Source organism: Rhinopithecus roxellana, chromosome 3 (genome assembly GCF_007565055.1).
Source record: "Rhinopithecus roxellana isolate Shanxi Qingling chromosome 3, ASM756505v1, whole genome shotgun sequence".
NCBI lineage: Eukaryota > Metazoa > Chordata > Mammalia > Primates > Cercopithecidae > Rhinopithecus > Rhinopithecus roxellana.
In genome coordinates this window covers 58206573-58221547 of record NC_044551.1, presented here as the reverse complement: position 1 = coordinate 58221547, position 14975 = coordinate 58206573, and the positions used below count along the sequence as shown (strand labels likewise).

Sequence of the window (14975 nt, the reverse complement as noted above, 5' to 3'; positions counted from 1 at the left end):
AATCAAATATATATATATATATATATATTTTTTTTTTTTTTTGAGACGGAGTTTTGCTCTTGTTGCCCAGGCTGGAGTGCAATGGCATGATCTCGGTTCACTGCAACCTCTGCCTCCCAGGTTCAAGCCATTCTCCTGCCTCAGCCTCCCGAATAGCTGAGATTACAGGCATGTGCCCCCACGCCTGGCTAATTTTGTATTTTTAGTAAAGATGGGGTTTCTCCACGTTGTTCAGGCTGTTCTCAAACTCCTGACCTCAGTCGATCCGCCCGCCTCGGCCTCCCAAAGTGCTGGGATTACAGGTGTGAGCCACTGCGCTTGGCTCATTTTTGTATTTTTAGTAGAGAGGGGGTTTCATCATGTTGGCCAGGCTGGTCTCGAACCCCTGACCTCAGGTGATCCACCTGCCTCAGTCTCCCAAAGTGTTGGGATTACAGGCATGAGCCACCGCTTCTGGTCTCAAATGTATTATTATTCAAGTGTTTGAATATCATAATAAATCTCTAGAGTAAATTCAGAAAATAAATAGGAAAGTCACTTAAGAGTGTCCTGCTTTTAAAATTATCCTGATTACTTTAAAAAAGTGCCATAACTAGCAATGACTATCATTTTTGGCATCATGAGAATGAGAAAATAATAATTTCCTAAAAGACCAAGAACACCTTCTTTTTGACTGGTGCTGTGAAGAAAGTCTCCAGAAGATGTTTAACATGAATTAGCACCATGATCTAATCTTAAGGAAATAATTCTCAGCAGATGTGGAACAGAGAGAGACCAGACTCCTGTCTGCATTTCATTTAGAAGCCAGTCATCTTTTCTTTTCAGGTAGGATTTCTCACCCCCTAACCCAGAATACAGTTTAAAATACATTAAATAATGAATTTATACATTATCACTTACCTGGAATAATTCAAAGAACTATAGTTATATTTCTTTCCTTTCCCCACTGAATGCTGTTTTTTTTTTTTTTTCTTTCCCCCTGTAAGATTTGGTTGCTTCTTGAATTGGACATATGACTAATTGGGGCAAAAAACACAAGAAGCAGGGAGAGAATAAATGTGGGGCAAGTGGTTTTGGAACACTCCATCGAGAGAATCTAAAGATATAAACTGCCATAAAAATGTGGGGTACAGATATTGCTAGAACTTAGGACGGTGTGAAGTAATTACATGAAACAGAAATATGCATGAAGACTGTGATCCTAGCAAAGGGTTCAAACCTTTGTGTAAGTTCTTTAGGGCCAATGCAAGAGTTACTATATAAGCTTTGAGCTAGAATGAAACAGAATGGGAAAAATAACCAGTTTACTGGAGCTACTTTTGGTGGCTTGAAATCAGCCATGGTGAGAGGACTTATGTTGTGGAAATCAGTAAATGCTGCACATGAGGGCTCCTCTTTCCTTTATTAAGGAGAGCTGATTTACCAGCCTACCGATGAAAACAACTTTCACAGGGATTGCCACAGGGATTAATGAAACTCTTAGCACCTGTGACAAAGATATCTCCCTACGGCTTTGGTGGTGGTGGTAGTGATTTTAGGGAATGACTAAATGATTACTTCTACAAATGTAGGACTTTTAATGCCCATCCTAGTAAGATTTGGTGTTTCATTATTTCTCTCAGAATTCAAATTTCATCAAATCTTTATTAGAAAGGATTTCTCTACAATACGGTTCCTGTTTCACTTGTCTTCAGTAAAAGCTAAAAGAAAGGAGATAAAATATACTTGGGACAGTTAAACTTCCTGCTTTCTAGTAAGCAGAAACGATACCACCTGATAAACTGTTGACAGTTATTGGAACAGAGACAAAGCCACAGAGAAACTAGACCTGCTTTTGTGTGTGTGTGTGTGTGTGTGTGAATGACAGTGTTAAAGAATGAACTTCTCTTAACTTCTCTACACCCCTTACAGACAAATTGCTTATACTGATACAACCCTCAATGGTAACTCACTTCACACCTCCATTTTCTTTCTTGTTATCACCAAGATTAAACAGCATGTTTGGGCATTATTTTGCATTTATCTAACCTTTTCCATACAGGCCACAATGCTACAACAGAACAGGTTTATGTACCTCACACGTCAGATCTTATCAAGGAACTTGGTAGTGACAGCTTGATAAGGACATCATAGCTTATTGAACTTGTTCTAAAAACAGCAGCAAACCACTCATCTCCTCACACTTTTTAATGCCCTTGTTCTATGGTAGCCCCATTTTTACATGCAGCAGATGCATTACTGTGTGGCCTCAGAGGAAACAGAGTGCTGAGGGCATGTGTATTATGACACCATTTCGTATTCACCTATGGCTTTGATGGTGGTGGTAGTGATTTTGGGGAATAAATGAATAAATGTTTCTTTCTACAAATCCAGGACTTCTAATACCCATCCTAGTAAGATCTGGTGTTTCATTATTTCTCTTGGAATTCAAATTTCATCAAGCTTTGCATTTTGTATTATATCATTAAAAATTCTAGAGAGATCTGCATTTGCCTCAATTACCTATTGAGAATGGAAAGGTCTAGGGTTAGTTTTAACTTTCACCTTGCCAATGACTTCAACCAAGAGAAAAACTGGTTTGTCATAAAATGAGAAAAAAAATTGCTGGGAGTTGCTTTTCTCTTTGCTCTCCAGAATGTGCAGCATTGTCACAGACAATGAATAAGAATGTTAACTCATACAGCAAGAAAGAAATGTAAAAAACAAAACAAACAAACAAACACCAAGGCTAACATACTTCCTTAGGATAACATCCATAGGGTAAGACACATAACATAAAAATCCCAAATATGAAATTAAAATTAAAAGACTAATTTTCTGGCCGGGAGCGGTGGCTCAAGCCTGTAATCCCAGCACTTTGGGAGGCCGAGGCGGGTGGATCACGAGGTCAGGAGATCGAGACCCTCCTGGCTAACACGGTGAAACCCCGTCTCTACTAAAAATACAAAAAAACTAGCCGGGCGCGGTGGCGGGCGCCTGTAGTCCCAGCTACTCGGAGGCTGAGGCGGGAGAATGGCGGAAACCCGGGAGGCGGAGCTTGCAGTGAGCCGAGATCGCGCCACTGCACTCCAGCCTGGGCGACAGAGCGAGACTCCGTCTCAAAAAAAAAAAAAAGACTAATTTTCTAACAGGTTTTGGTTTTTTTAAATTTTTTTTTTTTTTTGGCAATTCATTTGGCTCCCACACATTCCTGTAACATTTCCAAAAGCTTTACTATGAACACATTTCATACAATATTGAACAGATAATTCAAGTACATTTTAAAGCTTTTTAAAAATTATTACTGCTTTTATTCAGTTAAGTTTATGGTGAATTTTATTATCATGGTGAAGTTCTTCTGATAAAATTCTAATCTCTGTGGAATTTCAGATCTTTCTGCTCCTTGTGGTTAAAATAGGATGAGAAGCATTCAACCAAAGTGAGGTTTTAATTTTGTCATTCAGTTATCTTTTTAAACCTGCAAATATTATTCTCTAGTGTGTGCCCTGGAGGTCTGTGGTTTCCTCTGTTCCAGGATAACACTGCAGTGGTTAAGGTAGACACAATCCAGGAGGAATGGTAGAGACACCATAGGGTACTTCAACAGAGACAGATTTAGTGGTAATACCTTTCAGAATAACCAAGAGAGACTTTGTGAGTTTGGAAGATGAAATTCTGTTTTATCTGAAATAAAACCAATATTATAACCTTTATGGTGAGGGGAAGATGGGATACACTTCCAAACACTGGCTTATTTTGGGGTGGCTTTGAGTCTGACCACTCTGCATTTGAGTAGGTTGACATTTTCCCAGAACACCTCAATCATAGCCCTCTCCTCCTCTTTGAAGCTCTCTCCTTCTTCCTGAAGCAAAATAGAAAGGGTTCTTGTTAGTACTGGGGGTCCTTCTGTCTTCTCACCTCAGGTTCCAGATATAATCATAAAAAAATTGTGAAATATTTCAGGTATTCCAAAATGTACAGAAAATGAGAACTGAGTACTTACCATCTAGCACTTAAAAAATAAAACATTACAAACACAAGTGAGCTCCCTGTGAATTCCTTCTCAGAGGCAAACACTATTTCCACATGTGTTTTTATACTTTTCTACATATGTGTACATCCATAAACAATATATCATAATGAATTGTCTTAATTTTTATATGGGTGGTTCCTTTTTTTCCACATTAAAGATCTGCTACATATAGCTCTGATTTACTGATTTTCACCTCTATAAAGTATTCCATAGTATGAGTATTCAACAACCTATTTATCCATTCTTTGGTTGATGCTTTAGTGTATAACTTAGTACTCCTCTCCTTGAGCAATATGTGAGAATTTCTTTAGGATTCCTAGGACCTAGATTTAGAATTGTTGGGTTATTGGATATACACATTTTTAACTTCACTAGATATCACCAATATCAAGAGGTGGAACCACCAGCAGTGAGGCCCATCCGTTTAACGAGCCCTCAGGGTCTAAAGTTTCAGATTCAGTAGTCTGAAGGAGAGGTGGTAGTGGTGGGTAGTATGGCCCAGAAGTTACATTTCTGACATGTTCTGAAGTGATGCTACTGCTGTAGTGTTGCATCTGGGATTACATTTTGAGAACCAGTGCTCTATGCTCTAGAGAAAGCTTATCAGATTACATTCTGAAAGAGAGCTGATGAGACACAATCTGAAAAGAAGTAGCTGGTGAGGTTTTATCAGGCTAGTGAAAGCAGCCTGTGATATAATTTTAGCATTCAGACTGTAGTATATAATATAGATAATATATAGTAAATAACCAGTATGGGCCGGTTGCAGTGGCTCATGCCTGTAATCCCAGCACTTTGGGAGGCATAGGCAGGTGGATCACCTGAGATTGGGAATTTGAGATCAGCCTGGCCAACATGGAGAAACCCCGTCTTTACTAAAAATACAAAATTAGCCAGCCATGGTGGCACATGCCTGTAGTCCCTGCTACTTGGGAAGCTGAGGCAGAAGAATTGCTTGAACCCAGGAGGCGGAGGTTGTGGTGAGCTGAGATCGCACCATTGCACTCCAGCCTGGGCAACAAGAGCAAAACTCCGTCTCAAAAAAAACCAAAAAACAAAAAACGAGTATGAATGATTGTCATCAAAAGCTAAATTCTTAATGAGTTTTTATTGTCAGAATGGGACCTCTGCATGTGCTCTTGGTATTACTGTGCTAAGAAGGGCAGAGGAGTGGGCAGGGGGCCAGGTGTCAGGCTGGGCATGCAGTGAGCCTGGCTGATGTTACTTAGAGTGTTAACATATCTTGACTGTGTCCATAAAACCCAGGCACCGGCCTGAATGGAGGTGTGAATGTTCACTTGGGGGTTCCTCAAGACTGAAGGCATGAGGTTATTGAGTTGTGTTGGCTTGGATATTTTGAAATATTTATATACAAAAAACCTCATCCATATTTATATTCTATATTTTATTTATAATCTTTTATTATATTCCAGAGTTAGTGAAAGGGAGGTTCCCACAAATATTCTTTCTGTAAGAACTTCTTATTAAAAAATCTTGAAAAGGAAGCCTTTATATATTTTAGGGTAAAAGGACACAAACAGGCTTGCACAGTCTGCAATGGTTAACATGTAATGTGGAAGGAAAGTTATTTTATTTCAGATTTAGCAATATAAAAGGTCAGCTAGGAAAAAACGCATGTACCAGTAACCAAAAGCATTTGCTTACATCACTCCACAATTTGAAAAACAAGATAATTGTTTTTCAAAACCAGACAACAGGTTCAAAAATACTTCTTTTCACACCCCTAAGTGATGCTGTTGGGAACAATGGCTGTTACGAGGCCATTGCAGGCACATTTCCAGCAAGTTCTGGTTATCATTATTCTCATTTTATCTTCTTTCTTTTTTCTCTCTCATCAGCTTTTTGCTTTCTTCCCTCCTTCTTTTATTCACTGGATTCCGAGGATCATAGATTTCAAATGTATCTGAGTCTTGCATGCTTGCATCTTTCACTTTTCTGCTTTTATCTTCAAACTGAAGTACATGTGACATCCTAAAGAGGGAGAGAGATGGTTCAGTGATTCTTGCATGGGAACTTAAAGTAGAAATTCTATACTCTACTATCACTGACATAATGAACTATAAGCATACAGAACACCAAGATGGGTTTGTTGTTTACTGGTGCTTACACCACATGGAAACCAACTTCTCAGAAAACTCTTAAATTTGAAAAACATGTCTGGAGTTTGTTCTGCTGGTTTATATTTCTAGTAGAGAATCTCTTTGCCTCAGTCTTTACTTGAGGTTTCTCTCCTGATGGGAGGTTAAAAGAGTTTTATACAGAAGTGTTCCTCAAAGTAAACTCAGAGGACACTGTCTGCTTCCTTTAAAGAACACATTCCTTTAGCCAGAGTGAGTCAGGCTGCAGAGCAAAACTCAAGACAATAAGCCAGCCCTATCTGATTTTTAAAAATTTCAACAGTTACATGGGTCAAGAGTAGGGAATACATTAAGATAATTTAAAAATGATGTTCAAATGGTGTTATGACTCTCTTTACTGGGGAATTGCTGGTTTAAAAATATTTTCTTTATACAAAAGGAAACTAAACTTTTGACATAACTCTATGGACTAATTTCCTTCTATTGTTGATTACAACAAATCTAACCAATCCTGCTCTCTTCATTAAAAGCTTACTGGTCTTAAGGTATCAGCATATGCTGGAATCCTGAGAGGTCATAAGCTAGCTATCTTTAGGATCAGTTAAATATGTTAGTAATTAGCTGTGCCTCATATGAGGTGCCAGGAATGAACAGGGAAGTCAAAAGAGCAGACTTCAGAACAGTTGAATGAATTTGGAAAGAGAAAAGTTCAATTTTTTTTTTTTTTTGAGATGGAGTCTCACTCTTTTGCCCAGGCTGGAGTGCAGTGGCATGATCTCGGCTCACTGCAACCTCCACCTCCTGGGTTCAAGTGATTCTCCTGCCTCAGCCTCCCAAGTAGCTGGGACTACAGAGATGTGCCACCATGCCTGGCTAATTTTTTGTATTTTTAGTAGAGACGGAGTTTCACCATGCTGACCAGGCTGGTCTTGAACTTCTGACCTTGTGATCTACCTGCCTCGGCCTCCGAAAGTGCTGGGATTACAGGTGTGAGCCACTGCGCCTGGCGAAAAGTTCAATTTTTATAAAAATAAAACAAAACTCTTAAGTGTTTTCCTACCGTTATACCCTATACACAGTTTTTTTTTTTTTTTGAGACGGAGTCTCGCTCTGTCGCCCAAGCTGGAGTGCAGTGGCCGGATCTCAGCTCACTGCAAGCTCCGCCTCCCGGGTTTACACCATTCTTCTGCCTCAGCCTCCCGAGTAGCTGGGACTACAGGCGCCCGCCACCTCGCCCGGGTAGTTTTTTGTACTTTTTAGTAGAGACGGGGTTTCACCGTGTTAGCCAGGATGGTCTCGATCTCCTGACCTTGTGATCCGCCCGCCTCGGCCTCCCAAAGTGCTGGGATTACAGGCTTGAGCCACCGCGCCCGGCCCACAGTTTTCTTCATCACAGCAGAAACGGTTAAACTGTAGGATTAATACTTTTTATATGCCTATTGTAACTTTCAGATGAAACCCTAATATCTTTTCCCCCATATAAGCAGAGATCTGGGTAGTAGGTAGGCAGTAGTGAAGATCCCTCACTCTTTTCTCTCTACAGCAGAACAAATGATGAGTGAAATTTACTTGTGTGGCAAATTCCCATGGGTATACCCAGATTTTTGAAGAATCCTAAAAAGATTTTAGGAGGGAAACAAAATGTCACAATTTTAGTGATACCATCATTACTAAGGGTTTAGTCGCTGCTGCTCACCAGGGCTGGTGAGTTGAGGCTTATGTACCATTTCTACCTTCTTTTGTCTCACCTGAGAAAACTTACTGGAACGCAATAAGTAGAAATGATATATATGGATGATCTAGAACATGAATGAGTTAAGTCACATTCACATTTTTATACTTCATTATTATTATTATTATTATTCTTTTTGAGATGAGATCTTGCTATGTTCGATGGTCTCGAACTCCTGGGCTCAAGTGAACACCTTGCCTCAGCCTCCCAAGGAGCTGGGATTAGAAGCGTGTGCCACCATGCTTGGAACTATATTATTAATGATACATTATTTGTATCAAATTTCATAACTGATCTCAATACCTGAACATGTGGAGTTGCTGACTTTTTATAGTTTCATTCTTTTAGTAGACACCCTTATTTAGAAAATATATTGTACAGTCGTTGGAAAATCTAATTTTCTAGTGTTTTCAATTTCCTACAGCTTTTAGGTATTAGCTTCTGAAAGTAAGACAATCTCTAACTCCCAGAAGAACGCTGACTGTTCGACAGCCATGGTATTAAGTAAACCATTAGAACCAGTTGGAAAAATAATTAAACCAGATTTATGCAATTAATGCTATCTCGCCAAGGTCTAAATAATCAGTGACAACTCACTTCAGTAAATACACCTCTGAAAGCCAATTAACCAGTGATAGCTACATGCTTTTGAAATTTGGCCCATCAGTTGCAGACTCGCTCCAGTGATTGTGCTTCTGAAAGCCAGCCAGTCAACAAGAGTCTCTTTCGAATAATGGGGCTTTTGAGGCTGATAGCTGCCCCTAAACAATTCCTGACCCCAAAACACTATGTAAGATTTGCAGCCTGCTTTGCTTGGAGACACGGTGCCTAAAAAGCACAGCACCTCTTTACTTAAGTAATAAATTAAGCCTTTTTTTCCTCCAGTTATTGAGAGGTAGCCTTTTTCTTCAACACTTCTTACAATCTTTGCTGCATCCCCCACAATATGCACCATTTAAAATTGTAATATTACCACTGATGAGAAGTAAGTGCAGAAGAATGGTGGGACTCCTGTTAAAGGTCCTTTACCACACATCGGGGGGCGTCTAGACCCCTCTGCTGCACTTCAGTACATGCTTAGCAGCAGCTTTCCAAGTGCTTATGGGCTGGCTGTGTTGACGTCTAAGCCAACACCAGTGTAGCTGGAATCATATGCCCTTTAAAACAATTTCATCAATACTCCTGGATTGATATGAGAAAACAAACTTACTGTCTTATTAATACCTCTTCATATACATATTCTTCTATTTTAAAAATTGTCCTGTTCTCTGCCCAGAAATACAGATGGTTTTTTGTAATATCCATTTCTAGTAGGGATTCTCCGTGTTTCAAAAATGACTTGATCAGAATTTGTCAATTAAGAATATAAAACGGCACCTTTTTCCTTTCTATGCCATGAGAGAATTTTGCAACTATTGGATTTAGTCAGCTCTGCTATAAAAAATGAACTCTAGACACATGAATAACAGCACAAAGTCCACAAGAAGAAACAGATTTCCTTACAAATTTGAAAAAACACAGAGAGCTGTAAGTTAAAGGAGCTGTCTTTTCCAACTGTTTGCTTCATACACCACTGCACTAAGCAAGTCCAACATTTTGATTAATAACAAACCTAAACCCAGAGGAAAGAAAGGGCTATCAGCTTACAAACTACTTCAGCTTTAATATCATAATACTTAGCATGGCTGGTTACTTGGCAATAATATTTAATCTTTAATAGAAATAAAAGCATAATCAAAATACTTCATCCATTTATCTTTCAACATGCTTTGGTCACTTCATTGTGAAAAGCAAAACAAAACAGTTATTATGATTTTCAGCATAATAAATTCCTGACCTACATGCTTCTATAAATCACAGACTGTACGAACTGAAAGCATGCCTGCACTTTACAGTCTCCTATGAGGATACACAGTAAGACTTAGAATACAGACTCAATTTGAGTAAAGGGGGTCTGATAGTTTACAATCACAAATGTCCCAATAACTCAATACTATCCACTCTGTGGCTGGTTATGGAATTGGCCCAAAAAGAGTAGTGAATTTTTTTGGAATTAATTACACACTGATCATTTACATATGAAAATTGTAGAGCTTGTTCACTTGAAGGCAAAGACAACAATTTAGATTTGATTAATAAAAAATTTCACATAGGTTCAGATTCTCAAATAACATTGACTTTACAGTGTGTTACAATCTTATATATTATATATAGTGTATATATAAAATATATAGTTATATATAATATATAGCTATATATTACATATGGTATATAGTATATACCACATATATAATATATAATCTATTATATATTATAGTATATAGTATATATTATATATAGTGTGTTAAAATATGGAGGTTTACTATTTTCACAGAGGTTGTGTCTGACAAGAAAGTGGTTTTTTTGTTATTGTTTTTGGTGTTTTTTGGTATGGAGTTGTGTAAAATTATAAACAGAAGTAAACAATGGATTTTTCAGAAAGGACCTAGACCTTGACTGGCCTCACTAACTTCTTATCCAGTTTTTAAAGTTCTCCCACAATTGTGAAATAGACTAAGACACAATAGCTATTTGTATCAATGGGAAATATCAAGAGAGGAACTGATTCTCAGACACATAATAAGTAGCCCAATATAGAATTCCAATATTAGCAATTCATTTCTGATTTAAATGAGTTTAAATTATTTACACTTATATAATGTAAATAGCTATCTTTTTCATTGGGAAGTCTACAAACCTCTTCTTCCCACATCCAAGCTACACTAACTTAGGAACTTATCACCCAACCCTAAGATTGTTGCAGGTGTCCTAATTGTTCTACATCTGTACTATTTCCTTCCCAGATCCAAAGCTTAAAAAATAATCTTAAAAATAATCTTAAAAAATAATCTTTCTTACACATTTCTTTTATAGCATTTTTTTGATCAGAAACTACTGGTTATCATATTAGACTGAAATAAATACCTCAGTCTACCCTTAAAAGCCCTCCAACAACTGGGTAGGGTGCTTCAGCTTTGGTTCTGGGTGAGTGCAGTAGTGTAGACTTCTTAGCCTGTAATCAGTTTCAGTGTTGTCTGTGAGTTCCTCGGTGATTAGGCTGTACTTGTTAGTGTAGGCTGTGGTGAGGCTCCTTTAGGTATAGGGACACCAGGTGGGCTGATCCGTGGGTACCAGTACTGGCAGCAGGAGGCAGGGCAGGCCTGTCCTCAAGTTCCTAGCTGGCATGCCCTGCACCAGCAGCAGCAGGAGTGGCAAAATGGTACCCAGGCTCCCAGATGGCACATTTGGGCACCCATGGCAGTGGCTATGGGTAGGGCAGATTAATCCCCACCCCCCCCAGATGGTACTTGCAGGCACTGACGGTGGCAGTGGGGAAGGTTGATCCCCAGGCCGCAGGATGGCATGCTAATGCACATGCACATGTGGCAGTAGCAGGGCAGACTTGTTCTCAGGCCCCACATGACACCTGTGGGCATTGGCAATGGCAATGGCAGACAGAGCATGCCTAACCTCAGGCCCCTGGATGGTACATATGAGTACCCATAGCAATGGACAGGGCAGGTCAATCCCCAGACCCCAATAATGTGTGCAGATACCAGTGGTGGTGACAAGGGGCAGACCTCAGGCTCCCAGACAACATATATAGGTGCCAACAGTAGTAGATGAGGCAGTCTGATCCTCTCTTCCCTGGACAACACACATGGCACTAACAGTGGGTGGAGTAAACCTCTCTAAACCCTGTAGTTTCTTAATTCCTTTGAATAATTATGAAAAGAGAACCTTAAGTTACTTGTAATCAGTAATAGAGAAAAGCCCTAAAATTAAATATTCATAAGGCTTTTTCTAAAAATTACGTTTGATAGTTATAAAATATAGAAATAAAAGCATCCAAGTAATATTTTAATATATACTCTAGAAATCCTAGGAAAATATCAAAAATTTAAAACAAAACAGCCATTTATATTTTAAGCAGTAGCCAAAGCAAACTGAGAATCATAGGAGAAAAACTGATTTTGATATTTAGGGTTAATAATGTCATCATTCTGTATATAGCTTGTTTGAATTAACTCATTTGAAATGAATCTAAAGCTTTGTGATTTTTGTGTTACTTGTGATTTCTTAACATCATAATAAGTGCCAAATGTTTGTTAGCATAGTCAACAATTATCCAGACACTATTTTATTCTTCGTTTTACAATAGCTGCAAAAGTACCTGTAAAAGTATTAGTCATATTTAGGCTTCCAAATTTTCCAGTGAATTAGAAATCTGGCTTCAGCTTGGCAACTAATTCTGAGACCTTCAGTAGCTTCTCTTTAGTTGCTTATTTGTAAAATGGAATAGAGGAAGCTAAGTTATTTGCATATTTAAAGAATTCAAGGGTATCTACCAAAAGTTCTGAGAGGTCAGTATTGTGGCTAGATACAAAATAAGTACACAAAAAGTCATTGTTGCTCTGAAATAATCACTTAGAAAACATAATTTTTAAGACTCTAACTCACCAAATAATATATCTGGCAATAACCTTTATAAAGATTTATTAAAATCTTTATGTAAAATTAAGAAAACTGTAACCTATTAAAGGAGTACATTGATATACTATATTTCTAGGATACTTAATTTTTGACAAAAACCAAATTACCTAAAAATTATTTTATAAACCTAATATAATTCAAATAAAAATACCAGTAAAAGGAGGGAGAGAAACATGCAAACAAATACAGCCATAAAATGTTCTAATAAAGAGTAGGGAAACATAATTTCTCACTCCTTAGGTATGGGTTATACTTGGTGACATCCTTTCGAAGTGTACATCGTGGAAAGCAAGAAATAAAGAGTAACTTTAAGCAGAAAAGATAACTGTTAGGTATTGGGCTTAATACTTGGATGATGAAATAACATGTACAATAAACTCCCATGACACAAGTTTATGTATGTAACAAACCTTCACATATACCCCTAAACCTAAAATACACATTTATTAAAAAAGAAAGAAAGAAAGACAAGAAAAGAAAGAGTAATTTTGCTGTGTAGAAACCTGTCAAGCACTACCTCAGTGAAGTGATCAAGGTCAACATTAACAGTCACAAATCATGTTGCTAGTATGTACCCTTCAAATGATGTGATGCTAATGCCATTTTACATCTAAGGCCTTTCTCCCAGTAACCCATAAGCCCAGTCTTATCATGAGAAAAATGTCGAATTGCAGCCATATGACATCTGACCAGTATTCCTCAAAACTGTCAAGGTGATCAAAAACAATGAAATTCTGAAAACTTGCCACAGCCAAGAGTAGGTTAAGGAGACATGACAACTAAATGTAATATGGTATCCTGAATGGGATTCAGGAACAGAAAAAGGATATCAAGTAAAAGCTAAGGGTATTGGTCTACTTGGGTTGCTATAAACAAGATATCACAGACCGGGTAGCTTAAACAACATTTATTTTCTCACAGTTCTGTATGTTGGAAGTCCAAGATCAAGGTGCTAGTAGGGTTGGTTTCTGGTGAGGTCTCTTTTCCAGGCTTGCAGACAGCCATCTTCTTGCTGTATCCTCACATGGTCTTTCTTCTGTGCACATGTGCTCATCATATCTCATCATTTTCTTATAAAGATACAAGTCCTATTGGATTGCTGTTCCACCCTTATGACCTTATTTAATCTTAATTACCTGCTTAAAGGCTCTGTCTTCAAATATGGTCACATAGTATATTTGTATGTATATGTATGAATGTATTCAATGTATGAATTTTGCAGGAACACAATTTGGTCCATAACACTAAAGAAATCTAAATAAACTTCAGACTTTACTTAATAACAACCTATCAGTATTGCTTCATTGAGTATAACAAGTATACCATACTAATGTAAGATGTTAGTAATACACCAAAGTAGTCTGAGGGTACAAGAACTCTCTGCACTATTTGCTCAATTTTGTGTAAATCTGAACTGTTCTAAAAATAGTCTATTAAAAAATACATACATTTTGAGACATAGGTTTAAAAATGAGTAACAGGGTCATGATCTTTCCCAGTCAGATGCCTAAGTATACTACAGAGTTACAATAATTAAAGCAGCAGTGTACTGTACAGGGTGGATTATTTAAGAAATGAAATTGGGACAGTGAGTTAGCCATTTGGGGCAAATAATTAAATTAGAACTTTATCCGACCCAATGTACTAAAACAAACTTCTGAACTGATGAAAGATTAACAAACGAAAAAAGAAGGAAGTGCTAGCAGGAAATATAGGTGGATATTTACATGGTCTTGATGTAGGAAATGATGTGCCTATGTATTGCAGTAGTTATAGTAAGTTTTGTTTACTTTTTCTTCTTGCCTCTCAGGATTGTCCTACTTTGCAAAAAGAAGAACAAAACAGTGAATGTATATTGCTTAAGCCATGAAAGTTATAAAAATAAAATAACATTTCTATAATTCTTTGGTTCTATAAATAGTGTCTGCTCTCTGAATGGCTTAAGTCTAGTGTAGATAGGACATATTTAGAAATATACATATAAACCCAAAGTGAGTTGGGATCAAATAAGTTATATGTGTATGATGATGTACACAAAACACTTTGAAAGGGTTATGTAGTTGTCTTTGCCCATTTATATTTCCATAAAGGAATGCCTGATGCTGGGTAATTTATTAAAAAAAAAAAAAAAAAGAGAGAGAGAGGCTTATTTGGCTCACAGCTCTGCAGGCTATACAAAAAGGATGGCACCAGGATCTGCTTCTGGTGAGGGCCTCAGGCTGCTTCCACTCATGGTAGAAGGCAAAGGGGAGGTGGCATGTGCAGAACACATCATGAGAGGAGAGTGAGAGTGAAAGGGAAGGTGCCAGGTTCTTTTTAACAACCAGTACTCAAGGAGACTCTCATAGCAACTACTAGAGTGAGAGTTCACTGATTACCACAAGATCAGCACCAAACCATTCATGAGGGATCCACCTGAATGACCCAAACACTTCCCACCAGGCCCCACTTCCAGCACTGGGTATCAAACTTCAACATGAGACTTGGCAGAGCCAAAGAAACCATATTCAAACCACAGCAGCAGTATAATAGAGTATTATAAAAATGTAAATATTCATGTAAGCACAGTTTATATGCAACACAGATACACTATTATAGA

At 37.9% G+C, this 14975-nt stretch overlaps 1 protein-coding gene across 2 annotated transcripts in view; it reads right to left on the bottom strand.

Annotated features, from left to right (window-relative positions):
- Window positions 1-5402: 5402 nt before the first annotated feature.
- CWC27 (CWC27 spliceosome associated cyclophilin) overlaps window positions 5403-14975 on the bottom strand; it is a 258775-nt gene continuing 249202 nt past the window's right edge. For both annotated transcript variants that reach the window (XM_010368255.1, XM_010368262.1), the window contains one exon: window positions 5403-6004. In XM_010368255.1, coding sequence (XP_010366557.1) covers window positions 5842-6004 — 163 coding nt within the window. In that variant the 3' untranslated portion in view covers window positions 5403-5841. The remainder of the gene's footprint in view (window positions 6005-14975) is intronic.